Raw genomic sequence first — 26,620 nt, forward strand, 5'->3', positions numbered from 1 at the left:
ATTGAACTATGAATTTGTCAATATTCAAGCCATGCTCACCCTGTGCTGTTGAAATAGTTGTGACCAAGACTGCAGCTTCTGGTGGCTAAGGATGGATTAAACCAAAAAGAGGGTTTGCAGTTCCCATTGTCGCTGCGCTCATATCCATAGTCACTGTCAGAAAAAAATGCATACACAAGGGACATTATCAATATCAATGTGCAAAAAAGGATGAATTCTAATCTTATTTCTATTCTACAGCAATTGATGAACAATCTTGAACTGACTTATTCGCACTGTTGCTCTGTATTGATGAGCTACTGATGAAAACTATGTCCCCAAGGTGGAACAGTCTGTAGTGACATGCATCAAAATCCTTTTAATTTTTGCACTAGTCTTGTGTGTGTTTTAACGTCTTTGAAGTCCTCTTACTCCTGACGCTTTTTCGATTAGGAGCACTTTCAGGGCTAAAATGATGTGCGAATAGATTTTATTATGGGTCAATTCAGAATGGTAGCTGTGGCCACTCAAAATCTTAAATCTGGCTTTTAAAAAAATTGACCCGCATCAAGGGAAGTTAAACTAAAGGGATTAAAGGGCTCCTGTCATGAAATGGATGATTTTTAGTATGTTATTAATGAAAAAATGTTAGCCAATATGAGCCCATGCGTTTTGTCACCACAAAACATGATTTTGACGTATACAGCTTTTTGTAACTTGTGAAAATCCTCTCGAGGGATTTGTTTTCGAGAAGAAGCAGGAAGTGACATTAAGGACAGCGGCGCCCCCAAGTGGACTCATTTGTTTCCATTAGTTTTACCTCCAGGAAGGTAGCTCGTTGTTCCTTCGTGTTTGCCAAAATGCCGGCTCATTGCATTGCTGAACATTGCTTGAACACTCGGGAGAATGGATTTAGCCTTCATAAGTTTGCAAGAGACCCGGTTCGTTGTGAGAAATGGATTGCACGGGTGCAGAGGACGAGAGCTTCGTGGGTTCCAAATAACGGGTAGGAAGTAATGCGCCACGGCTCGACGGTGTTCAACAAGTACTGCAGTGGCTTTGAACATCCCTCTAAAAGCAGCACAACTCGCTCTGGCTCGACTGTGTTGCTCAGTACTGCGGCGTCTGTGAAAAACCCTCTAAAGCAGCACGGTTCGGCTCAGTCATAAGCCACACCGCCTGGCTGCGATGAGCCGCAATGGCTCATCTCCGCCGCGGAAGTGGATCATACGGGGATGGGCGTGATTGCATTACATCTGAATATTGCCACGAGGGCTCGAAACAATAGTGTAATGTTGCTCCGGTAAATTCACTCGGTTGTGTGGTGTTCTCCTTTTCGAAAAGAGCTTCCATGTCAGAAGGGGTGCGTTTGTCTCCCATAGTTAGTGTGCACCGCATGTTTTGATTGGCGAATGTCCGGGAGACGTCACGGACGGAAGACCTGCCAATATGGCGACCACTTGGATATCGTAGAATGACACTTCTGCAAATTTGCGCATGGATTACACACTCGCCACTCAATTTATTTTTTCATATCGACATTGAAGTGAATAATGTTATATGTATTTTTCATTACAATATCTATTTTGGAATTTTTATAGGCATGACACTTGGGCTGTAGCTGTGAAAGCACCCAGTCAATTGGAACAGGTACCCCCTGGGACCCAGTCCAATGTAGGTTAAGTCTAACTATATGTACTTCTCCATTCCATTAGGAACAGTCCATAGGGAGAGAGCAAATGCTCCATTTACTGCACAAACTGTATATTTTATGTGACTCTCTTAAATGACAGCTATATAAGGCAATGTGTGGATTTAGGCATGTTTATATTGTGACACCAAAACATTTCTGCAAAGCAATAAAGCAAAACAACAACAAATAAAACAGTCCCAGACAGACGTTGACACAAAGAAAAAAAGATTAACTTCATGCTGGTTTGATAGAAAATAATCTGTGCTTACTTTCTGGATTTCAATAAAAACTACCTACACCCAACACTGTAGGCAGTTTTTCCCTGTCTCTTTTGTTATAAAATAAAAAGGCAAACCATTAAACATTTGCATACAAATTGAATTATCTAAGCCCCTTTCCCATCTCTTAATAATAACAAACATACCACATTTTACTATCAGACACTGCAGGCCGACATCATTAGCATGTTGTTTTGAACAATTAAAAACCTGTCACAACATTGCAAGACGTGTTGAGTGTAAATGTGTAAAAGAATACATTAGGAAAATTAAATCTGAAATGGGCAGCAGACAAAATTGAACTAATTTTGGTTGTTTACTATATTGTTAGAAAATGGTCACTGGAATGAAAAATGAAGATGATGGAGATGGGCCCGTAAATGCTGAAAAAAAAAAAGGATGAGAATCCATTGTGCGCTTTTGTATTTTTTTTGTATCTGTAGCAGTCGAGCAACACAAACATGTTTGTGGCGTCATTTTATAATAATGACCGAATTAATTCCAAAAATGCATAAGAGCAGAACAATTACGTGTTTAACGCCCATCAAGTTCTAATCTCATCTATTGCATAAGGTTTTATACAGATCTAAAAATCCACCTGATAATGAAACTTCAATTTGCAGATGAGACCAACAAATTGTAATCTACACTGTAAAATGCTCAGACCCCCGTGATTCCTTTTTAAACTGTGTTCTTCTTCTTCTTCTTTTCCTTTCAGCTTGTCCCATTAGGGGTTGCCACAGCACGTCATCTTTTTCCATGTTAGACTATCTTGTGTATTCTGGTGTTCTGTAACACCCACATCAACATCATCCATCAACCGTCCCTTTGGTCTTCCTCTCGCTCTTTCACCTGGCAACTCCATCCTCAGCACCCTTCCACCAATATACTCACTCTCTTGCCTCTGGACATGTCCAAACCATCAAAGTAAGCTCTCTTGAATCTTGTCTCCAAAACATCCAACTTTGGCTGTCCCTCTAATGAGCTCGTTTCTAATCATATCCAAACTGCTCAATCCAAGAGAGAACCTGAACATCTTCATTTCGGCAACCTCCAGCTGTGCTTCCTGTTGTCATCTGCGAACATCATGGTCCAAGGGGATTCCAGTCTAACCTCATCTGTCAGCCTATCAATTACCATAGCAAACAGGAAGGGGCTCAGACCTGATCCCTGATGCAGTCCTACCTCCACCTTAAATTCTTCTGTTACACCTACGGCATACCTCACCACTGTTCTGTTGCCCACATACATGTCCTGCACTATTCTAACATATTTCTGTGCCACACCAGACTTACGCATGGAGTACTCTCTTGGTTCTTGGTCATAGGCTTTCTCTAGATCCACAAAGACACAATGTAGCTCCTTCTGACCTTCTCTGTATTTTTCCACTAGTATCTTCAAGGCAAATAATGCATCTGTGGTACTATTTCTAGGCATGCAACCATACTCTTGCTTGCAGATACTTACTTCTGTCCCGAATCTAGCCTCCACTACTCTGTGCCATAACTTCATTCTGTGGCTCATCAACTTTATTCCTCGATAATTCCCACAGCTCTGAACATCCCCTTTGTTCTTAAAAATGGGAACTAGAACACTTTTCCTCCATTCTTCAGGCATCTTCTCGCCCGCTAGTATTGTGTTGAATAAGTTGGTCAAAAACTCCACAGCCATCTCTCCAAATTGCTTCGATACCTCCAATATGTCATCAGGACAACTGCCTTTCCATTTTTCATCATTTGTCGTGCCTTTCTAACTTCCCACTTACTAATCATTGCCACTTCTTGGTCCATCACACTTGCCTCTTCTACACTTTTTCTGTGTTCATCAACTTCTCAAAGTAACAATTACAATAATAATAGTAATGGAGGAGGAGGAGGAGAAGAGGAACAAGAAGAAGAAGAAGAAGTTGGCTTCACAGTTCTGACGACCTGGGTTCAATCCCAGCCCTCCCTGTGTGGAGTTTGCATGTTCTCCCCGTGCCTGTGTGGGTTTTTTCAGGGCACTCCGGTTTCTTCCTACATCCCAAAATCATGCAACATTAATTGGACACTCTAAATTGTCCCTAAGTGTGATTGTGAGTGTGGCTTTTTATCTCTATGTGCCCTGCGATTGGCTGGCAACCAGTTCAGGGTGTACCTCGCATCCTGCCCATTGACAGCTGGGATAGGCTTTAGCACTCTCGCGACCCTTGTGAGGATAAGCGGCCAAGAAAATGGATGGATGTCATGGTCCTGCCGGTCCCAGCCCTGGCGGTGCAGGTCCCCTGCACACCTCCGTCTCATCAGTGATAATGATCAATATTATATATAGGACCCAGCGGACAGTCTGGCTTTGCCAGATCGTTGCCATCCATGCTTCCTACCCGCACTTCCTCATTCCTGATCCTGAACCCCTGTGTACCGACCTCTGCCTGTCCTCTGACCAACCCCGTAAGCTTGACGCTCTTGATACTGCTGCTCACTCTGACTGACTCTCCTGCATATGACCTTGGAACCAATAAAGATCTTCCTTTAACTGCCTCCCTGTCTACCGAGTCATGCATTTGGGTCCGCCCTAGCGTTCTGGTTATGACAAAGGATGTATGGAATAATAACAATGATAATAATAATGGTGTCAAGGTGGAACAGCTAAAGCGTTGGCCTCACAGTTCTGAGGTCCAGAGTTCGATCCCAGCCCATCTGTGTGGAAATTGCATGTTCTCCCCGCTCCTGCGTGGCAATCAGGTTTCCTCCCACATCCCAAAAATATGCAACATTAATTGGAAATTCTAAATTGCCCCGAGGTGTGATTGTGAGTGCAGCTGATTGATCCTCCTGCGACTCGCGTGAGGATAAGCGCCGAATAAAATGGATGGCTGGATCTTCTTCTTTTTTTTCTTTCGGCTTATCCCGTTACAGGTCACCACAGTGTTTCATCTTTTTCCTTTTAAGCCCATCCGAGGCATGTTCCTCTCTAACACCCACTGTTCTCATGTCCCAACTCACAACATCCATCAACTTTTTCTTTGGTCTTCCTCTCACTCTTTTGCCTGGCAGCTCTATCCTCAGAACCCTTCTGCCAATATACTCACTCTCTCGCCTCTGCACATGTCCAAACCATTGAAGTCTGCTCTCTCTAAACCTTGTCTCAAAAAACATCCAACTTTGGCTGTCCCTCCAATGAGCGCATCTTCATTTCTGCTACCTCCAGTTCTGCTTCCTGTTGTTTCTTCAGAGCCACTGTCTCTATCAAGGCTGGCCTCATCAATGGTTTATAAACTTTGCCCTTCATCCGATTGGATACTCTTACTCCAAGTATTTGAAGTCGTCCACCCTCGCTATCTCTTCTCCCTGGAGCGTCACTCTTCCTACTCCACCCCTCTCATTCACACACATATATTCTGTTTTACTTCAGCTACCACCATCTGCCCCTCAAAGTTTTTTTGCTGAATGCCGTACTTAGCCATCACTTCTTCATCACCCCAGTTTCCTTCGCCAACATATCCATTGAAATACGGACCAATCACAACTCACTCTCTGTCTGGGAAGCTCAGGACTACTTCGTCTAGTTCCTTCCAGAATTTCTCTTTCAACTCGCGGTTCAGCACACGTCAAGGCCCATCTTAAGTTTGCCAATGACCATTTGGATGATATAGAAGAGTCATGGGAAAATGTTTTGTGGTCAGATGAGACCAAAATGGAACTTTTTGGTCATAATTTATATTACAGTGTTTAGAGGAAGACAAATGATGATTTTCATCCAAAGAACGCCATCCCTATTGTGAAGCATGGGGTGGTAGCATCATGCTTTTGGCATGTATTTCTGCACATGAGACAGGACGACTGCACTGTATTAAGGAGAGGATGACCATGGCCATGTATTGTGAGATTTTGCGTAACGACCTCTTTCCCTCAGTCAGAGCACAGAAGATGGGTCGTGGCTGGGTCTTTCTACATGACGAGGACCCGAAGCACATAGCCAGGAAAACCAAGTGGTGGCACTGTAAGAAGGATATCAAGGTTCTGGTGTGGTCTAGCCAGTCTCCAGACTTAAACCGAATAGAAAATCTTTGGAGGGAGCTGAAACTCTGTGTTTCTCAGCGACAGCCCAGAAGCCTGTCTGATCTAGACAAGATCTGTGTGGAGGAGTGGGCCAAAATCCCTCCTGCAGTTTTTGCAAACCTGGTGAACAACTACATGAAACGTTTGACCTCTGTAATTGCAAACATAGGCTACTGTACGAAATATTAACATTGTCTTTTTCGGGTGTTCAAATACTTATTTGCAGCTGTATCACACAAATAAATCAGTAAAAAAATCATATATTGTGATTTCTGGACTTTTCTTTTTAGATTATCTCTCTCACAGTGGACATGCACCTAGGATGAAAATTTCAGACCTCTCCATGATTTCGAAGTGAGAGAACTTGCAATATAGCAGGGTGTTAGGAAAACTGTATTTTATGAGGTGGCACAGTGGCTCAGCTTGTATGTTCTCCCAGTGTCTGGGTGTGTGTTTCCTGTCTCCTGCCCATTAACAGCTGGGATAGGCTCCAGCACTCCTGCAACTATCGTGCAGCTCAGAAAATGGATGGATGGATATATAGGTGGCGGCACGGTGGAACAGCTGGAAAGCATTGGCCTCACAGTTCTGAGGTCCCGGGTTCGATCCTGGCCCACCTGTGTGGAGTTTGCATGTTCTCCTCGTGCCTGTGTGGGTTTTCTCCGGGCAGTCCAGTTCCCTCCCATATCCCAAAAACATGTAACATTAATTGGACACTCTAAATTCCCCCTAAGTGTGATTATGAGTGCGGATTTTTGTCTCTATGTGCCCTGCGATTGGCTGGCAACCGATTCAGAGTGTACCCTGCCTCCTGCGTGTTGACAGCTGGGATCCAGGGTCCAGCACTCCTTCGACCCTCGTGAGTATAGGCGGCTAAGAAAATGGATGGATGGATAAATACATTTAAGCACAACGTTGGCAATGAGGAGTAAGAGGAATTGTGCGCGGTGTCAAAGGAAAAGTGGAACAAAGAGAAAGACGGACGATCAATACGCAACAGCTAACGGCTAAGAAGCTAAAGCTAATGACATTTCAACTAACAGCTAAGAAGCTAAACCTAATTAAATGTGATGTTTATTATGTTCTGATGTGTTTGATGCTTTTCTGAGGAGTTGGTTTACATGTAGAGAATATACAGTGTATATCCCATCTTGTGTGGTTAAGAGCATTCAAAAAATATTCGTTGAAGATGGAGTTTACGAAGGATGTCACAAAGCCATATATTGATTATGTGTTAACATGAAAATTACTATCCTGTTAGATATGTTTGTACACTCATACACTTGCGACTGAAGTTTACTTATAATCAACCAACTTTTACATACATGCAATTCATGTCCAAACAATACTGGTTTTGTAGCACATACATGACTACTGTACTTTGCTGGTTTGGTGCAAAACAAGTACACAGGCAACATAATGATATTCATATTAGGGGCCAACATTCAACACTTCTTTTACCACATTGCTATTTCGGAAATAATTTGACACATTATCTGGACTACATTTTTCATTTCAAAATTTGAGATTGTACATGAATGAAAAAAAAAAAGCGAAATAAATTCTGTGTTGCAACAACCCCTAGATGTCACAACCACATTATTGTGTTACAAGAAAGAAAAGAATACTAAAAGCTAGTTCCATTATTTACTGCTTTTTGTCAGTCAACCGGGACAAATGTTTTTGCACAACAAGGTGCTTTTCCGGTAGCTCCTTTGATGCAATGTTATATTCTGGATATTCTGAGGCAGACAGATGCTAAGCACCATCACGGTGCGGGGCCAAGGACGTTTCTTCCGGGTCTGGCTGAGACAGCTGGCACATATCGAGATTTTTTTTGGATTAAAAAAAAAAATTATTTATTTATTTATTTATTTCAATTAATGTCCAAAATATATGTAATAATAATATTACTTCAGATTGGAGGGTTTATTGTACATAGAAATTTTGGACAACCTCCTCCTTTAATGTTGCATGTTTTTGGCATGTGGGAAAAAACCAGAGTTCCTGGAGAAAACCCACACATGGACTAAGAGAACATGAAAACTCCACACAGGTGGGGCCAGGATTTGAACCCGGTCTTCAGAACTGTGAGGCCAACGTTCTACAGCTGTGCCACCATTCCGTCAAGTAGAATAAAATGGAAAAGTTTATTTATTTCCATAATTCCATTCAAAAACAAAAACTTTCATTGATTATAGATTCAGGATCAATATTTGTTTATTTTTTACATAATTTGAGCTCATAAAACCCATGAAATCAGGAATTCATAAAATTAGAATTCTCCTTTCAGAGCCCAAGTGCAATATCTTTTTTTTTACTATTTATCATCATCATTATTATTCTTACTCAATACCTATTCCTACTATTAATAAAAATGTTACTGTTTATTGTCACTGTGTTCCTGGCCCTGTTTTTTATTTTTTTTTCCAAGCCTTTACATTTTTAATGGATTAATATCACTGCTCTCTTTGTAATGTTGGTGTTAAAACTGAAAATCTATGAATAAAATTATTTTCTGCATACAATAAAATACAGGTTTGTATGGTTCAGCTTACCATTCAAAATCATGGGCTCTGCAAATACAGGACTCAGCAGAGAGAACTCTTGAGTCGTCTTTCCCGAGCATGCAATTGTTCCCTGGCCTCCGTTTCATGTAAATTTGTTTTTGTCCCATAACACATGGTTCACCCTGCAGGGAAAAAGATGATCCTGTCATAATATGGACAGCAACATGGAAAGACGTGTTTTTTTTTTTTTTTTTTGCTTACCTGATTGTGCAAGTGCCATGTTTGGTAATCCTCCTCAGTACATTTTTTACTGAAGATTGACTTATAGTCTATTTTGATGAGCTGCCATTCAGACCGGTGGCTGAAGTGTCCAAAAAGTCTGAAGAATAATACATTAAAAATATATTTTAAAAACACCTGGCATTTAATTGTTGTACAGGAGGGTCAAAGCAAAGTAGAGCTTTATATAATATTTACATGAAAAACAGTATCTACATCCATCTCATTATTTCAGGTAAGTAAATATTGACAGGCTTTTTAATAAATAAGAACCATTGTGTCCCATAACACTTAGGCAAAATAAGAATGTTGAGAATAAAACCAAAAATTAATTTGAACTTTGAAAAATGTGGAGTTACAAATGTGGAGTTATTTATGAATGTGGAGTTACCTTTTAATGCATCCCTGAATATATGTTTATATTATTAAAAGAAAATACATGGAAATAGAAAATACAAAACAGAAACACATCATCAGCAATAAGCAGGGATGAACTACCGAGGCCACCAAATCAGACTCCTCTACGCCTCGGCTGCGCATAGAAATTCTGTCCATAAAGGTTGTGAACAGAATCGGTGACAAAGACCAGCCTTTGCGGACACCGACTCTCTCCAGAAAAGTGTCTGACTTAGTGACAGCATTGTGGAACAAACTCTGACGTGGGTTGTACAGGGACCGAACAGCCTGATTTAGGGCAGGCAGTCCCTGAAGGAGTCCCAACAGAACACCCCGAGGGACACAGTCGAACGCCTTCTCAAAATCCACAAAATACATGTTGACTGGTTGGGGGAACACCCATGCACCTTTGAGGACACTGCCGAGGGTGTAGAGCTCGTCCACTCTACCAGGGTCAGGACAAAACTGCACTGCTCCTCCTGAATCTGATGAACCCTACTCTCCAGCTCCCCAGAATAGACCTTAACGGATGGCGGATGAGTATGATCACCGGTAGTTGGACCACACCATCTTGTCCCCCTTCTTAAATATTGGGACCACCGCCCCAGTCTGCCAATCTAGAGAAAATGTCCCCAATGTTCATGCGATGTTGCAGAGGACAGCCCCACAACATCCAGAGCCTTTAGGAACTCCTAGTGAATCTCATCACTCCTGGGGGCCTTGCCACCAAGGAGCTTTTTAACCACATCGGTGACCTCAACCCCAAAAATAGAAGAACCCAGACTGCTTCCTCATGGGAAGGAGTGTTGGTGGATTAGAGGAAGTCTTTGAAGTATTAACTCCACTGATTCACAATATCCCGAGTCAATGTCAGCAGTGCCCCATCCCCACTATACACAGTGTTTATAGTTTATAGCTTACCCCTCTTGAGACCGTACAACAGAATTTCTTTGAAAGTTAGTTCTTTCCCCATTGCCTCACTGAACTCCTCCCATGTTCGAGTTATTGCTTCGACAACCACCAATGCTTCATTCTTCAGCTTTACAGCATCATTGGTTGGTGTCACCAATGGTTTTGGGGATTGCCAGCAGGAAAGACACCGACCACCTGAAAGCCATAGCTTTGGTCAGCCACCTCAGCAATGGAGAGATTGAACATGGTCCACTCAGACTCAATGTCCCCCACCTCTCCCTGAACATGAGAAAAACTCTGTAAGAGGTGGGTGTGAAAACTTCTTCTGACAGGGGATTCTGACAGACGTTCCCAGTAGACCCTCACGATACGTTCGGGCCTGCCGCGTCGGGTTAGCATCTTTCCCCACCATCAGAGCCAATTCACCACCAGGTGGTGATCAGTTGACAGTTCTGTCCCTCTCTTTCCCCAAGTGTCCAAGTCATGCAGTCACAAGTAAATCATCAAACTGCAACCAAGTGGACATCCTCATGCCTGAACATGGTGTTGTTTTTGGACAATCAATGATGAGCACAAAGTCCAATAACGCAAAACAACTTGTGATCTGATTGGGGTGCAATTCTTCCCAATCACCCCATTCAAGTTCTCACCGCCCTTGCCCAGATGAGCATTGAATTACCCCAACAGAAAGATGGAGACTCCGGTGGAATTACGCTCTAGCATCCCCTCTATGTACTCCAAAAAGAGTGTGCACGCTGAACTGCCACTTGGTGCATCGGCACAAACAAGAGGATCTGTCCCCCTACAAAAAAAGCGAAGGAAGTATACACTCTTGTCCACCGGGGTAAACCATAACATACAGGTCCCAAGCCGGGAGGCAATAAGTATACGCACACCAGCTTGGCACCTCTCACCATGAACAACTCCAGAATGGAAGAGAGTCCAACCCTCTCAAGGAAAACTGGTACCAGAGTCTAAGTGTTGTGTATAGGCGAGCGTGACTCTATTCCATCGGATCTTCTCAACCTCATACACCAGCTTTGGCTCCTTCTCTGCCAGAGATGTGACATTCCACATCCCTGGAGCCTGCTTCTGTACCCAGGGATCAGATACCCGAGGTCCCAGCCTTCAGCAACCGCCCAGCTCCTACTTAATCTGACCCCCATGGCCCTCCCACAGACGGGACCCAAGTCACCCTTTCGGGCTGTGCCTGGCCGAAGCCCATTGGTGCAGGTCTGGCCACCAGGCGTTCGCCTTCGGGCCCCACCTGCAGGCCTGACTACAAAAAGGGGCCCTGTGACCCGCATCCTGGCAAGGGAAACCTTGATGTTTTTCACAATAGGAGACTTATATATTTTACCTGCTCCCTTATTTAGGAACTGTTTGTAATGCTAAAGCAATGCAAAGCATAGCACATTTATTAATGTAGCACATTTCATACATAAGGTAACTCAATGTGCTTTACACGATTAAAAGGATTTGAATACAAAAATAAAACATTTAAAATGGGAAAAGCAATAACATTGACAAGAATATATTTGTATTTTCAAAAATAACAATTAAAAGTACAATTAAAAACAGCATACAGTGCAAGAAATATCATTAAATGTTGAAGTACTCTAAAACAGAAGAGAAAAACGTTTTCAACGTGGATTTAAAAACATTCACACTTGGGGCTGATGTCACCTCTGTTGGCAACTTGTTTCATTGGTGTAAAGCATAAAAGCTAAATGCTGGTTCACCATATTTGCCTTGGACTCTGCGCTCCACTATTTGACCTGAGTCTGGCGATTTCAGAACTCTACTGTGTTTGCATTTTGTAAGCATTTCTGTCATGTATTCAGGACCTAAACCATTTTGTTATTTATTGACCAGTAGCAGAACTTTAAAATGCATTCCAATGCTGACTTGAAGCCAGACTTAAGACTTAAGAATTTGAGTTATATGCTCTGACCTCTTTGTTCCGGCCAGAATGCGAGTTGCAACATTCTGAATGAGCTGCACCAGTTTAATGCTCTATTTGGGGAGTCAAGTCAGAAGACCATTACAGTAATCAAGTTTACTTGTGATAAAAGCATGGCTGACCTTTACCTGGCCTGCTTGAGAAATACAAAGCTTTATAAAAAATATGTTCTTCAGATGGTAAAAAACAGGGTGATTGATTTTGTGATTGATTTGATATGACTGTTGAAAGTCAGGTCAGACTCTATTAGAACACAAAGGATTTGGACCTGGTTTTTGGTTTTTAAATAAAGAATAATCCCTAGTTTTTTATGGTTAATTGACCCCCCCGTAGAAATTGCGTCATCCGTGTCGCTGACCAATCAGAGGCCAGATATCTGCACAAACCACGCCCCTTTTTGGACCCACAGTTCCCTCAGACAACGTTGCATGGTCCAGTATAGCTTTTGATAGCGTTTTATTGCGTATTTGGGTTCTTTAACAATAGATATGGTTAAGAGGTGTAGTCATGGACTTTATAATAGTGACGACAGGTATCCTGAAAGGCTAGTTGGTGGAGTTCAATTCGTACTCTTTCCAAAACCGAAGACCAAGTACGAAAAATGTCTTCGATAACCATTTCTATTGTTAAAGAACCCAAATAGTCGATAAAACGCTAACAAAAGTTAAACTGGACCATGCAACGTTGTCTGAGGGAACTGTGGGTCCAAAAAGGGGGCGTGGTTTATGCAGATCTCTGGCCTCTGATTGGTCAGCGACACGGATGATGCAATTTCTACAGGAGGGGTCAATTGGGACCAGAACCACCCGCGAAAAGTGAAGAACCACAAAGTAGCGGGGATGTATGTTTATGAGGGTACTAGAATGTTTAAAATATGTAATCAGTATTTGTACTTTATATAAATGAGACAAAAAGAGATATTTCATTAAATATTTAATTATAAAACCTTGTAAATATGCAATGTTATATATTCATAATCTAAATTTTAATTATAAAACATTTCTTTTCTTTTTGGCTTGTCCTGTCACGGGATACCACGGCGTTAACTTTTTCCATGTAAGCCTATCACCTGCATCTTCCTCTCTAACACCAACTTCATTCCTTTCCATTCCAGTGCATGCCTCCATCATTCTAATTGTTCCTCTACCTGCTCCTGCTTTCACTGCAGATTATGTGACAAACAAAGCAAGCGTGAGTTGATAAACAAAGCAACCATGTCAAACAAAGCAAACGTGAGTCAATGTGAGCATATTAGACCTAGCAAAAGTACATTAAAAGCAAAACAAGAGAGCAAATATGTGATAACCATTTTATTTAACACCCTGTACAAGAACATCACCCCGTCAACACAACTGCAGTCAATCACATTTGACGGGCATGATAACGCTCGCGCGCCATCGCACTCACAAATCTGCACAGTCGAGCATGAAAAATCACACGCGTAAAATTTGTTATTTGAGTAGAAAAAATAGATATTGAAAAATGTTGGTTATTTTTGCTGTCTTGATATTAATTTATGTGTTTATTTCATAAACAAGCCTGCTCCTAAACAATCATATTCACCCGGAAACAGAAATGTAAGTTCACCATACTGAGCATGATCGGAAGTGATGCCAAAAGCATATGTTCCGAGTTGCTTCACAAACTGCAAGCGCGATGATGTCAAAAGTCATCAACATAATGAGGCATTTCAAAGGAAATTCACCTACACCTGGGTTGCTCAATGCGTTGATCGTGAGGCAGTTTTGGTTGATTGTGTGACGGCGTGCCCCCAAGAAAAAAAAAAATACGTTAGACCAGAGTGCCCAGACTCCCCCCCGCCCCCAATATCTAATTTTCAAGCAGCCAGCCTCTCACAAGCTACCAATGACGGGGGTGAGGTAGGAGGGTGATGATGATGCTCCCAAACCATTTTCAGGTTAATGTTATGTTGCTTCCGATATTTAAAATACAGAATTAGCTTTTTGTGTGGTATATTGTTTGTGCTTTCATCCTGGATCAGGCTGTGCCAAGGTGGAACTTTAAAATTACACACCATCTCATCCTGCACTTTCTACTTTGGCTTCAGACCAGACCTTTCCCACTCGGAAAAGAGAACATCTCGTCCATTATAAGACACATTGAGGGGCTGCGTAAGTACTGTAACATTTCTAATTCTCAGTGTACGCCTTTTGGGGGGGTGTAAGGTAAACTAGGAAAAGACTGTGGCGTACCAGCGGTCGTTAGTGAAAGTTCCGTGTGTGTGTGCTGCTTAAAAGAAACTGGTGGCTTCTTTTCGTTTTTTACACTATGTATGTGAATTGTGCCATTGGATGTAAAGGGCCACTGTCATGAAATGCATGATTTTTAGTATGTTGTTAATGAAAAAACGGTAGCCGACATGGACCCATGCGTTTTTTCACCCCAAAACATGATTTTGACAAATACAGCTTTTTGTTTTCCAGCGTCCCGGTTCATCGTGAAAAATGGATTGCACGGGTGCAAAGGACGAGAGCTTCGTGGGTTCCAATGACAGGTAGGTGTGTATACAGCTACTAAAAAAAATAATACTCTGCAGTGGATCACGTAATCTGTCTCTCATAATGTGACAAAAGATTAGGGTACATATGACAGGGGTGCCAAATGTGTCGATGTGTGCATCGGACGGCTTCCGTGTCGGCACGCCCGGAAAGGCTGCCGTGACGGCTCACCAGCGAAGGCTGCCGTGTCGTGCCTCACGGACGTGCTAACCCAAGCCTTCGCCGGCTTCGACGCCGCGCCCGCCGGTCACAGCTTCGGCTGAGGTGGCTCATCTTCGGCGCAGAGGTGACTTATCATGGTGCTGAGCCGGGCCGCTTCACGGCGTTATCATCGCACGTGGCTGAGTGCGCCATTGTCTACAGGGTTGTTCATAGTCACCGCCGTCGTCCGCAATGAAGATCGCCGATGGCGGCAGTGATAAACAATTGTTTATGGCCCACTCAGCCGAGACCGACGACAACGTTGTAAAGCGGGCCCGTCCGGCGCTATGACAAGCCACCTCGGCAGCGAAAATGAGCCACCCCGGCCGTCAAGGTTGGCGGCCGGCTCGGCCTTGTCGACTGGGTGGCTCATCTCTGCCGCGGAAGTGGATCGGACGGTATCTAGCTATAATTGGTATCTTCTTCTTTTCCTTTTGGCTTGTCCCGTTAGGGGTCGCCACAGCGTGTCATCTTTTTCCATCTAAGCCTATCTCGTGCATCTTCATCACTAACACCCACTGTCCTCATGTCCTCCCTCACAACATCCATAAACCTGTTCTTTGGTCTTCCTCACGCTCTTTTTCCTGGCAGCTCCATCCTCAGAACCCTTCGACCAATATACTCACTCTTTCGTCTCTGAACATGTCCAAACCATCTAAGTCTGCTCTCTCTAACCTTGTCTCCAAAACATCTAATTTGGCTGTCCCTCTAATGAGCTCATTTCTAATCCTATCCAACTTGCTCTCGCCGCTGTTTTATTAACTTTGCTCTTCATTCTAGCAGATACTCTTCTGTCAAATAGAACACCAATCAGCCTCCGCCAACTGTTCTACCCTGCTTGGACCCGTTTCTTCACTTCTTTACCACACTCTCCATTGCTCTCTATTGTTGACCCCAAGTATTTGAAGTCATCCACCCTCGCTATCTCTTCTCCCTGAAGCTTCACTCCTCCTCCTTCTCCTCTCACATTCATATACATATATTCTTTCATATTTTCGCTAATCTTCATTCTTCTCCTTTCCAGTGTGTGCTTCAATGTTTCTAATTGTTGCTCCGCCTGCACCCTGCTTTCACTGCAGATCAGATTTCTTCACCACACCAGACTTGCACATGCAGTACCACAGTTCCTCTCTTGGTACTCTGTCATAGGCTTTCTCTAGGTCTACAAAGACACAACTTCTGACCTTCTCTGTACTTTTCCACAAGCATCCTTAAGGCAAATAATGCATCTACGGTACTCTTTCTAGGTATGAAATCATACTGTTGCTCGCAGATACTTATTTCTGTCCTGAGTCTAGCCTCCACTACTCTTTCCCATAACTTCATTGTGTGGCTCATCATCTTTATTCCTCTCTAGTTTCCACAGCTCTGAACATCGCTTTTGTTCTTGAAAAATAGGGACTAGCACACTTTTCCGCCATTCTTCTGGCATCTTCTCTCCTGCTAGTATTCTATTGAATAAGTTGGTCAAAAACTCCACAGCCACCCCTCCAAATTGTTTTCATACCTCCACTGGTATATCATCAGGACCAACTGTCTTTCAATTTTTTATTCTGTTCATTGTCTTTTTAACTTCTCCCTTACTAATCAATGACACTTCCTGGTCATTTGTGCTTGCCTCTTCTACTCTACCTTCTCTCCCATTCTCTTCATTCATTAACTTCTCAAAGTACTCTTTCCATCTATGTAGCCAACTACTGGCACTGATCAACGTATTTCATCGCTTTCCTTAATCACCTTAACTTGCTGCACATCCTTCCCATCTCTATTCCTCTGTCTCACCAACCTTAGAGATCCTTTTCTCCCTTTTTCTCGTATCCAACCTGGTGTACATGTCATCATATGCCTCTTGTTTAGCCTTCGCCACCTCTACTTTTGCCCTACATTGCATCTCAATGTATTCCTTCCACCTCTCCTCAGTGTTCTCCATGACCCATTTCTTCTTCGCTAATCTCTTTCCTTGGATGACTTCCTGTATTTTGGGGCTCCACCACCAAGTCTCCTTCTCCTCTTTCCTACCAGAAGGCACCCCAAGTACTCTCCTGCCTGCCACTACTTTGGCAGTAATATTCCAATCTTCCGGGAGCTCTTCCTGCCCATCTGGAGCCTGTCTCACCACTTTCCAAAAGGCCACACGACATTCTTCCTTCCTCAACTTCCCCCACCTGATTCTCCGCTCTACCTTTGTCTTCTTAATCTTCCTACCCGCTACCAGAGTCATCCTACACACTACTATCCTATGCAGTTGAGCTACACTCTCCCCCACCACAACCTTAGTCAGTAACCTCCTTCAAATTACATCGTCTGCACAAAATATAATCCACTTGCGTGCTCCTACCTCTGCTCTTGTAGATTACTCTATGTTCCTGTCTCTTCTGGAAATAAGTGTTCAGCACTGCCAATTCAATCCTTTTTGCGAAGTCCACCATCTGACCTTCAAAGTTCCTTTGGTGAATGCCATACTTACTCATCACTTCTTCATCACCCCATTTCCTTCGCCAACATGTCCATTGAAATCTGCACCAATCACAACTCTCTCACTCTCCAATGCTCAGGACAACTTCGTCTAGTTCGTTCCAAAATGTCTCTTTCAACTCAAGGTCACATCATACTTGAGGGGCATAGCCTCTAATCACATTAAACACAATACCCTCAATTTCAAATTTCAGCCTCATCACTCGATCTGATCCTCTTTTCACCTCCGAGACATTCTTAGGCAGCTCTTCCTTGAAAATAACCCCTACGCCATTTCTCTTCCCATCTACTCCGTGGTAAAAGAATTTAAATCCTGCTTCTAAGCTTCTAGCCTTACTCCCTTTCCACTTGCTCTCTTGGATGCACAATATATCAACCTTTCTCCTAACCATCATGTCAACTAACTCCTGAGCTTTTCCTATCATTGTCCCAACATTCAAAGTCCATACACATAGTCGGAGGGACCTTGCATGCCTCATCTTCTTCTGCCGACTAAGTCACTTTCCTCCTCTTTTTTGTCTTTGTCCTAAATTACCTGAATTTCTACCTACGCCTTGCAAATTAACATTGGGGGGGTGTAGTTAGCCTGGGCCACGACCTGTCAGTTATGGAGGTCATTTGATGAACGCTCACATAAGTATGAGATTGTGATTTACTTTGACTTGATCTAAGTTCTAATGTTAGTCTGTCTGTGTACGGAGTTGACGAACCTACCAATCACAGTGGGGTATATGGCTTGGGGGCGTGACATTGAAACAAGCAGAAAAACATTTTTCATTGAATTAAATTTACTGCAGTGTTGCCATGGAGAGCTTTATTAGTAGTTTTGTACACAACTTATTTACACCAGCGTCCTTGTTATGTAATTTTGTGTGGAAAAAAAAATAAGAAATGTGTTTGAAAATATTGGATTTTTTTAATTACAAATTTAAATTGCACACATTTCGCTTCCTTAACAATTCAACAATATTGAAGTGGTTTTACAAATGTTTACCACATAATTCTTTATGTAGTGCACCACTGATTTATTAACCCCATAATGGCGCCACAAAAGCGTACCTTCTGCCATGTTTGATCATAAACAAAAGTTTTACTTTTTCGCCGACCGTCATCATCTTCCTCATTGTCTATGGGCCAATTTTTCTGCAATCCCCTTTCCATAAAGTGAACGCAGCTCCCATTTTGAACATTCATCTCATTTCGCACCTTCCTCTTCCGCTTGGGTGCTTCGAGGAAGCTTTGACATCAGCAGAGCACTTTGTGAACTCGAGAGGCTGCAAAAAAACGATCTGGCTTTTTTTTTTTTTTTTTTTGCTTCACTGGGATGTCGCCTTGTAACAGTGCACCTTTCCATAATATTGTATGTACTGTATGCCGATCTGGCGATTTCTTTTATTTGTGTAGAAAAAAAATGCAATACACTGAAACTTTAATAGGTGAAGCGTGAAGTATAGACTGATTTGTTGCCTAGTGACCTGACATTAAAAAGAGGTAGTCTTGCAGAGATAACTGGAGACAATGGTTTGATAAATTCACATTTTATCCTCCCTAAGTTAGTTCACCATTTTTGTGCCATATCTCTTTGATGAACTTTCTTTCCCTTGTAATTACAGGGATGAAAAATGCCTGCTCTCTATGAGGTTTATGAGTTATTCTGGTAAAGACCCAGCAAATATCAGTCAGATTTATAGATAAGAGTCTTCATGGGTAGAGGAGAGGCCTTTTCCTTCTTAGTGGATCGTGGTTTCAGGCGAGGAGGAATGGGAAGAAGATCTTGGTGTTATATGGTCTGGACACTATCATTGACAGTAGTCTTCACCCTATCCATCAGATCTAACATTGCTATCAGGCTAGAAGAGTGGGAGCCAAAATCTGCTGCAAATTGTTTGTTTGTCTTATTCGTAGAGGGGAAATTCTGAGGTGTGGAGGGTTCCAATGGGGCAAGAAGAGGTGTGGCAGATTTAAAGTGCTGGCTTATTCCATTTGTCATTTGCTCCTCCGATTGTTTGGATGACCCCAATGAGTCTGTCTGCACCTTCTCTCATCTTGTCACTTGTTCCTCCAATTGTTTGTAAACAACTGCAACCTTTCATCCTTGAATTGTGTAAACATTTTCTTTTCAGGGCAGTGAATGATGTACACAGTAAAAAATGTTGGCAGCCAATAACTTAACTCCTTGTCAATTTAAACAGAAACTGTCTGCTTTGTAAAGATGTCTACGCTCCCATAAATCAGAGAAAATGTCAATGAAACTCACAGATAGTACAGTACATACTTCGCTTAACCACTTATTCAATTGACAGAGCCTTGAGAAACGTTCATCTGCAAATCGTTCAAGTGGGAGAGATCCACTTATAAAAAAAACTTCATCCATGAAAAACTTCATTGTGTTTCATTACCTGTGATTGCTACTAAAGAACAAGCAGGGCTTCTGTGTGTATAATGACAAATTTCACAGTTGGGTGCTGATCAGTGATCTCCAGGAATTTTTGAGATATCAGACATGGTGACATTAGTAAAACTCTGTACTTTTGTGTTGTTCTCACTGCAAAAGTGTTTCACATCTTTGACAGCTCCATTACCAACTATTAATATTTGGGGTCCCAATTATTTTTTGGGTGATTTAATTTCATACCTTTCAGTGATGGTGGTGGTGGATAAGCATTCTTGGCCAGGGTGTTGTAAAAGTGGCACAAATCTAGTTGTAAATCTGATCTCAATGTTTTGTATTGACAATCATTCTTTTTTCTTGCTCTTCACAGTAACGACTGTCTCACTTATGGTTGAGGTGGCCCGCAATGCAGGCCAGCCGGGTTTTTCGGTAATCTGCTGGTGACGTTGTGTCATCCTTTTTAGATGTCCCATACTGCTCCAGTAAATTTCAGGGAGAACTGCTGGAGGATCTGTCATTTTTTTCACAATCCACCACTATCCTCATTGGTCAGTTAAGGGGCACACTTCTGCTCGATATTTTGAGACATTGGTAGAGTGGTTTAATTCCCCGATTGTCCATTAACATCCACATACACTTGAATATGGTGGATTTTTCATTTTAGAATTGACATCCTATGCAGTAGTCTGTGATAGTCCTCAGGAGAGAAGGGAGGCATCTTGATGGCTGGTCTTGTTGATAACACCAGGCTTGTGCTAATTATCAGGCCATGCTCACGTAATGATGAAAGAATTGAATTACCACAAAAAGAAAGAAAAATGCAGTCCCACCGGTTTAAAAGTATCCACGAGTCTCCCTAAATTTTTTTTAAAGAAAAATATGCTTATGAACAAGAAAAAAATGTCAATAGCGGCAAAGCAAGCAACGGAAAGAAAAAAAAAAGTTTGGCCTCTACGAGAAGCGAAAGAGGTGACCCAAGCAGGGGCGTGTTGGCACAGATAACTAAACTCCTGGGATTTTTGGGACACACAAACTCTCCACCACGATAAGGGGATGGCTTCTAGGGGGGGGGGGTGGAAGTCTATATACCAGTGTAACTAATGAATATTGTATAGACCTTCATTCTGGATAGCTTTTAGTCCCTGCAAAAACTAACATCATTGATGTCACAGATCCATCCATCCATTTTTTTAGCTGCTTATCCCCACAAGGGTCACGGGGAGTGCTGGAGCCTATCCCAGGTGTCAACGGGCAAATGGCGGAGTACACTCTGAACTGATTGCCAGCCAATCACAGGGCACAGAGACAAACAATCGCACTCAAAATAGTGGCAATTTAGAGTCTCAAACTGATGCATGTTTTTGGGGTGTGGGAGGAAACCAGAGGACCTGGAGAAAACACACGCAGGTATGGGAGAACATGCAAAATCCACATAGGCGGAGTCAGGATTTGAAACTCGTTCCTCAGAACTGTGAGGCCAATGCTCTATGGCTGCGCCACCGTACTCCCTGACCTCACACAATATATGCTAAAATATTTTTAACTTACAACATCAAAGAACATTCTGAAAGAAGTAAGCATTTAAAATAAGGAAAAAGGAATTTGTTGGACTTACGTCATAATCTGGTTCTGTGCCCCAGCTTCTACCAAAATGCCGTCAACAAACAGAGGGATGGAAGAAAAGCTGTGTTGGGTCCATTGCCTTCCTTCATCAAAGCTCACCCTGTACATGTGTCAAAACGTATTACCATCACAAATTCAGGAATGGCACGAAAACAGACACTCTGTTTAAGAGCTTGGTTAACGGGGGATTTAGGTGGGATCAGGATTACAAGCAAGTCTTAATAGACAAGACCACAGTTTCTGTGAAATCAGCTCTACAAGCTTTAAGTGAATGTAATTGTCTTGTTGTCAAAGCAAATGTGTCTCCAAAAATGAGAAATTAATGCACACAATGATTATAACCCCCCTCCAAAAAAAAAAAAAAATCTACAAATAAATATCCAGCAATCCATTTTTTAAGCCAATTATACTCACAAGGGTGACAGGAGTGCTGGACCCTATCCCAGCTGTTATTGGGCAGGAGACGGGGTACACCCTGAACTAGTTGACGACCAATTGCAGGGCACATAGACAACAGTTGCACTCACAATCATACCTAGGGGCAATTTAGACTCTCCAATTAATGCATGGTGTGGGAGGAAACTCGAGTGCCTGGAGAAAACCCACACAGGTATTGGGGGAACATGCAAATTCCACAGAGGGCGATCCGGGGTTTGAACCCCGGTCCTCAGAACTGTGAGGCCAACACTCTAACCAGCTTCGCCACAGTGTCCATAAATACATAAATAGATAGATAGATAAATAAATACATAAATAAATAGACATTTTTATGTGCAACTGCCGAAAGAAAAGGAGCCCATGTAAGCTGAGATTTCATCCTTTGGGGCTGAGCTCTATTGATTTTGACAGCATCCCAACACTGGTGCTGAAGTGGGAACAAGTTGGAGTACCTGAGTCTGACATATAGAATTAGTGCTGAGGCCACAGATTTGGAGCGTTAACATCTCACACAAGCAGCCACAAAAGAAACGGCTTAGACGCAAACAACTCTGATATATACCTGTGTACCTATGATGCGATTCTGGCTTGGAAAGTGCCAACTGAGTACCCAACAGTTAAAGTCAAGTGTGGTTACATACAGTGTGTTTTTTTTTTTTACTTTTTTTCTTTTTTACACTTTTTTGCATGGAAATTGGTTGTGAGACAAAAGCATTTCACTTATTTTAGAGTTACTTGGATTTGTTAATTTGGCATGAAGACTAACAATCCAATACCAACAAGCCAAGACAAGGAGGCTAAATTGTTCACAAAACGATGCAAAAAACTGCTGAAAGTTAATGAGTTGAACTTGAGTGAGCCACAACTGCTGGATGTAGCTAAGGGCAAAACACATGAATATCACATATAATAGATCTTACCATCTTACCATATATCTGATTTCTACAGCCTACAACTATTTTTTTTTCCTCATTAAAGTGAGCTGGTGAATATCCCAGTTTACTTTGGGTGAAAGATAGGGTACACTTTGAACTCATTGCCACTCTATCAGAGAGTCATTAGAGACAAACAACCATTCACACTCAAATTTACACCTCCGGACAGCCACACAATGACGTTATGAGAAATAGGCTTGACTGAGGACAGATATTTGCGAGCAACAGTATGGTTTCATGGCTAGAAAGAGTGCCATAGAGGCATTATTTGCCTTGAAGATGCGAATGGAAAAGTACAGAGAAGGTCTGAAGGTGCTAATTCTGTCTTTGTGGATCGAGAGAAAGCCTATGACAGAGTACCAAGAGAGGAACTGTGGTTTTGCACGCGCAAGTGTGGTGTGGGAGAGAAGTATGTTAGATTAGTACAGGACATGTATGAGGGCAGCAGAACAATGAAGTGTGCCGTAGGTGTGAGAGTAGAAGTTAAGGTGGAGGTGGCACTGCATAAAGGATGAGCTCTGAGCCCCTTCCCGTTTGCACTGGTAATGGATAGAGTGACAGAAAAAGTAAAACTTGAATCCCCTTGGACCATGATGTTCGCAGATGACATTGTGATTTGCAGTGAAAGCGGGGAGCATGCAGAGGAACAATTAGAAAGATGTAGGCATGCACTGGAAAGGAGAGGAATGAAGATTAGCTGATGAAAGATGCTTTGAGAAGTTGTTTTTTTGTTTGATTCCTCAAACTCACCAACCAGTGGTCCACCGTGGCACCCAAAAGCGAATCAGGCCAATAAAAAATTATAGTCTTACCCAGGCATAAGGTGCACACAAGAGTGTTGTTTAAAGGGGAAGTCTACTTATTGAAAACAACAATGTATCAGATAGGTCATGCCATTGGCACTGTAACTTAAAAATAAAGATTTTCATCAGATATAATTTAAGGTTGTGTTGAGGATATTTATACCGGCAATTTTGAATGTTCATGGTCACTGACATTTTGGCAAGTCACATGACCTAAGTGTGCGGATGTGAAGAACCATCTCAACATTATTGACAGCCACAGGTTCAAATCTGTATGGACGTATTCCTACATCTTCCCCATCAACCGATACTTCTATTTCTTCATCTGATGAGGATAAGTCCGAGAAATCAGTGCTGACCATAACTGTGTAGGAACGTAACCGAGCCTCATGTTGAGCACATGACACGTCACATAGGATAGGATTCTTTAGCCTCTTTAGGGTTTTTTTTTTCAATCCTTTATTTTTTCTTTTTCAACCGCACATAATTCATTTTATTCCCAAGATGTCCAGACAAAGACCACTCGCACCAACTGACAAACAGTTATGCACACCACAAAATAAGTGGTGCTAGGACGTATGTGTGCAATATTCGTGCCTAATAATTTATGGTAAAGTACGAGCTTCACACAAAATCCCAACTTTGTTCTCACTTTGACTCAATGCAATACACACAGTTTCAACCTTAGTCCTGCAACTCATGATGTTGTAGTTCCCTTTTCATACACCTGTTTGTCTTTCTTTTACAAATATTTGTTTCCTTGTAGTATTCAGACACCTCTCTGTGTTTCCCAAAAGTTCCCATGTAGATTTCATTAGATATTCTACAAACTTTCACCCTTTATGTTTTGTGTGTGTTTTTAGTTAAATAAGGAAGCCTCCGTCTTGGAAGCAATGCAGGCATCACTGCTTCAATGAATCTATTTCCAAATAAATTTTCTCCAAACACAAATATATGCTACACAGGCATTAGAACCTAATTAAATTTGTGTGGATTTGAAAAGAAATCCAAAAGTAAAAAAAAAAAAAATCTAATGTACATACCATAAGTGTCTGGTTGACACAGAGGGTTGTTTTACCGCAACAAGGGCTCCTCCTTGGTCCAGAAACCAAACATTATGCTCTTCTTCAAAAATCTGAACAAGACATGAACAAAATGGAACAAGATATGAACATTGACAGCTAACCTTTGTAAATAGCTCCATTAGCTAAATCCCATCCACCTGAGCTTTTCAATAACAACTTGCAGGTCACAACAAAAAAAAAAAATGCATGAATGGATTGCACAGGAGGTGTATTCATTGCCACTAATCGTAATTATATGGCATCATTACTAAAATCTGTTTTTCCTAGCTATTATAATCCTAGATTAGTTTACATTATTGTTATCAAGTGCTCACCTGTCTCCAAGTATTTCCAGCATCAGATGATATATACATGCCAACATTGTTGTATGACAACTCAGTGCCAATATTCCCTGCAGTAAACAGAACAGATGAGAGAACAAAACAGCTATTTGAAACAAAAACTTCATAAATCAATTTGTTTTTGGCTGTATCATTATTTTTCAACTCCACCAGAAAAGTATTAGGGCTAGGGTTAGTCATCAACGACAAAGGCTTTTTAATTAATTCCTCATTCCTCATCAAGATATTCAAAGTTAGCTCTCCTCCCTGTAAAGTCAAATTTCCTTCAGACTGGCTAGATACCAGGAACATGCAGAGTGTAGGCACCCTTTTATTTTACTTCTGTGCTTTGCCTGGAGTGAATTAATGTATCAAAGCATCTGTGAGTAGCTAAAAAAAGAAACAGTTGGAATTTTTTTTTTTTTTTACTCTCAGATTGTTAAGCAAATCCATACACCTTGTTTCGTGACCACTTTCAACTGTTATTTACTTGGGAGCACGTCTCGCAAGTTAGATAACAACCCGCACAATGACCAGTCATTATTTACTTATTGTCAGTTCTCAGCAACATGAATTTAAAAAAAAAAAAAAAACATCCGACCATTTACCACCACTAATCCTGATCAGCTCCTGTCCTACCATCCATCTATTATCCAAGATGCTTATCCTCACAAGGGTCAAGGAAGAGCCGGAGCCTATCCCAGCTAGCTTCGGGCGAAAGGCAGACTACCCCCTGGACTAGGCGCCAGTTCTTCAAAGGGCAGATATCGACACCATCACTGAGCGGGAATTGATCCCACGCTGCCCACAACAAAGTCAGGCGTGTGTCTCCTGTGCTACCCTGCAGTCATTAATGGGACACACAGTCAAAGATTCACACTTACAGGAGTTCCGTGACAAAACCCTTGCAAGCATGGGCAACAGAGTACAGACAGAAAGATCATAGCCGAGATCAAACCCAATCCTTTGATTGTGAGGCAGATGTGTCAGTCACATGTCCCCACATACTGTCTTTAAAATAACCACGACCTTAAAAATAAAAGAAAGCCTAACTTGCAACATTGAGAGAAGTACATAATTAGATCCGAGTTACTGTTTGAATTTCTGAATTTTTTTTTTCATTGTCAAGTTTGCATGAACAACGGATGACAGAAACAATGGAGAGCATGATTTGTATGGTAAACATTCAATCCAACCATGTGTGTTTTTATAGTACACCTCATGCTTCACTCTCAGAGTTCTAAACTGTTTTAGTACAAAAATAATAGAAGACTGCAGCTACTCCCCAATGGATTCCTGCAGTTTCCAGCCAACATAATGTCATCTTTGCACTAGCTGATGTCTTCAAAGGTGCAGCGAATAAGTAAATTACACTAATAAAGTACAAAAGCAACAGCTAGGCTACCAGTATACACTGTACAATGCACTGTATACAGTGCCTTGTGAAAGTATTTGGCCCCCTTGAACCTTTCAACCTTTCGCCACATTTCAAGCTTCAAACATACATATTTATTTATTTGTCAAGAATCAATAAGTGGGACACAATCGTGAAGTGGAACAAAATTCATTGGATATTTTAAACATTTTTAACAAATAAAAACCTGAAAAGTCGGGCCTGCAATATTATTTGGCCCCCTTGCATTGATATTTTGCAGCACCACCTTTTGCTGGAATTACAGTTGCAAGTCGCTTGGGGTATGACTATCAGCTTTGCAGATGAGAGATGGAAATTTGGAGCCATTCTTCCTTGCAAAATAGTTTGAGCTCAGTGAGGTTGGA

The 26,620-nt window shown here is 41.9% G+C and overlaps 1 protein-coding gene across 5 annotated transcripts in view; it reads right to left on the reverse strand.

The window, feature by feature from the left end:
- The window catches only part of sorcs3a (sortilin related VPS10 domain containing receptor 3a), a 294,433-nt gene that overhangs the window by 40,790 nt on the left and 227,023 nt on the right, over positions 1-26,620 (reverse strand). For 4 of the 5 annotated variants that reach the window (XM_061830272.1, XM_061830271.1, XM_061830275.1 and 1 more), the window contains 6 exons: positions 24,836-24,912; positions 24,480-24,571; positions 21,253-21,360; positions 8,762-8,879; positions 8,549-8,682; positions 40-153 (listed from right to left, as the gene is read on the reverse strand). In XM_061830272.1, the coding sequence (XP_061686256.1) occupies positions 40-153; positions 8,549-8,682; positions 8,762-8,879; positions 21,253-21,360; positions 24,480-24,571; positions 24,836-24,912 (643 nt within the window). The remainder of the gene's footprint in view (positions 1-39; positions 154-8,548; positions 8,683-8,761; positions 8,880-21,252; positions 21,361-24,479; positions 24,572-24,835; positions 24,913-26,620) is intronic. The other variant, XM_061830273.1, reaches the window with a different exon arrangement.

This window comes from Syngnathoides biaculeatus, chromosome 9, assembly GCF_019802595.1.
Source record: "Syngnathoides biaculeatus isolate LvHL_M chromosome 9, ASM1980259v1, whole genome shotgun sequence".
Classification (NCBI taxonomy): Eukaryota; Metazoa; Chordata; class Actinopteri; order Syngnathiformes; family Syngnathidae; genus Syngnathoides; species Syngnathoides biaculeatus.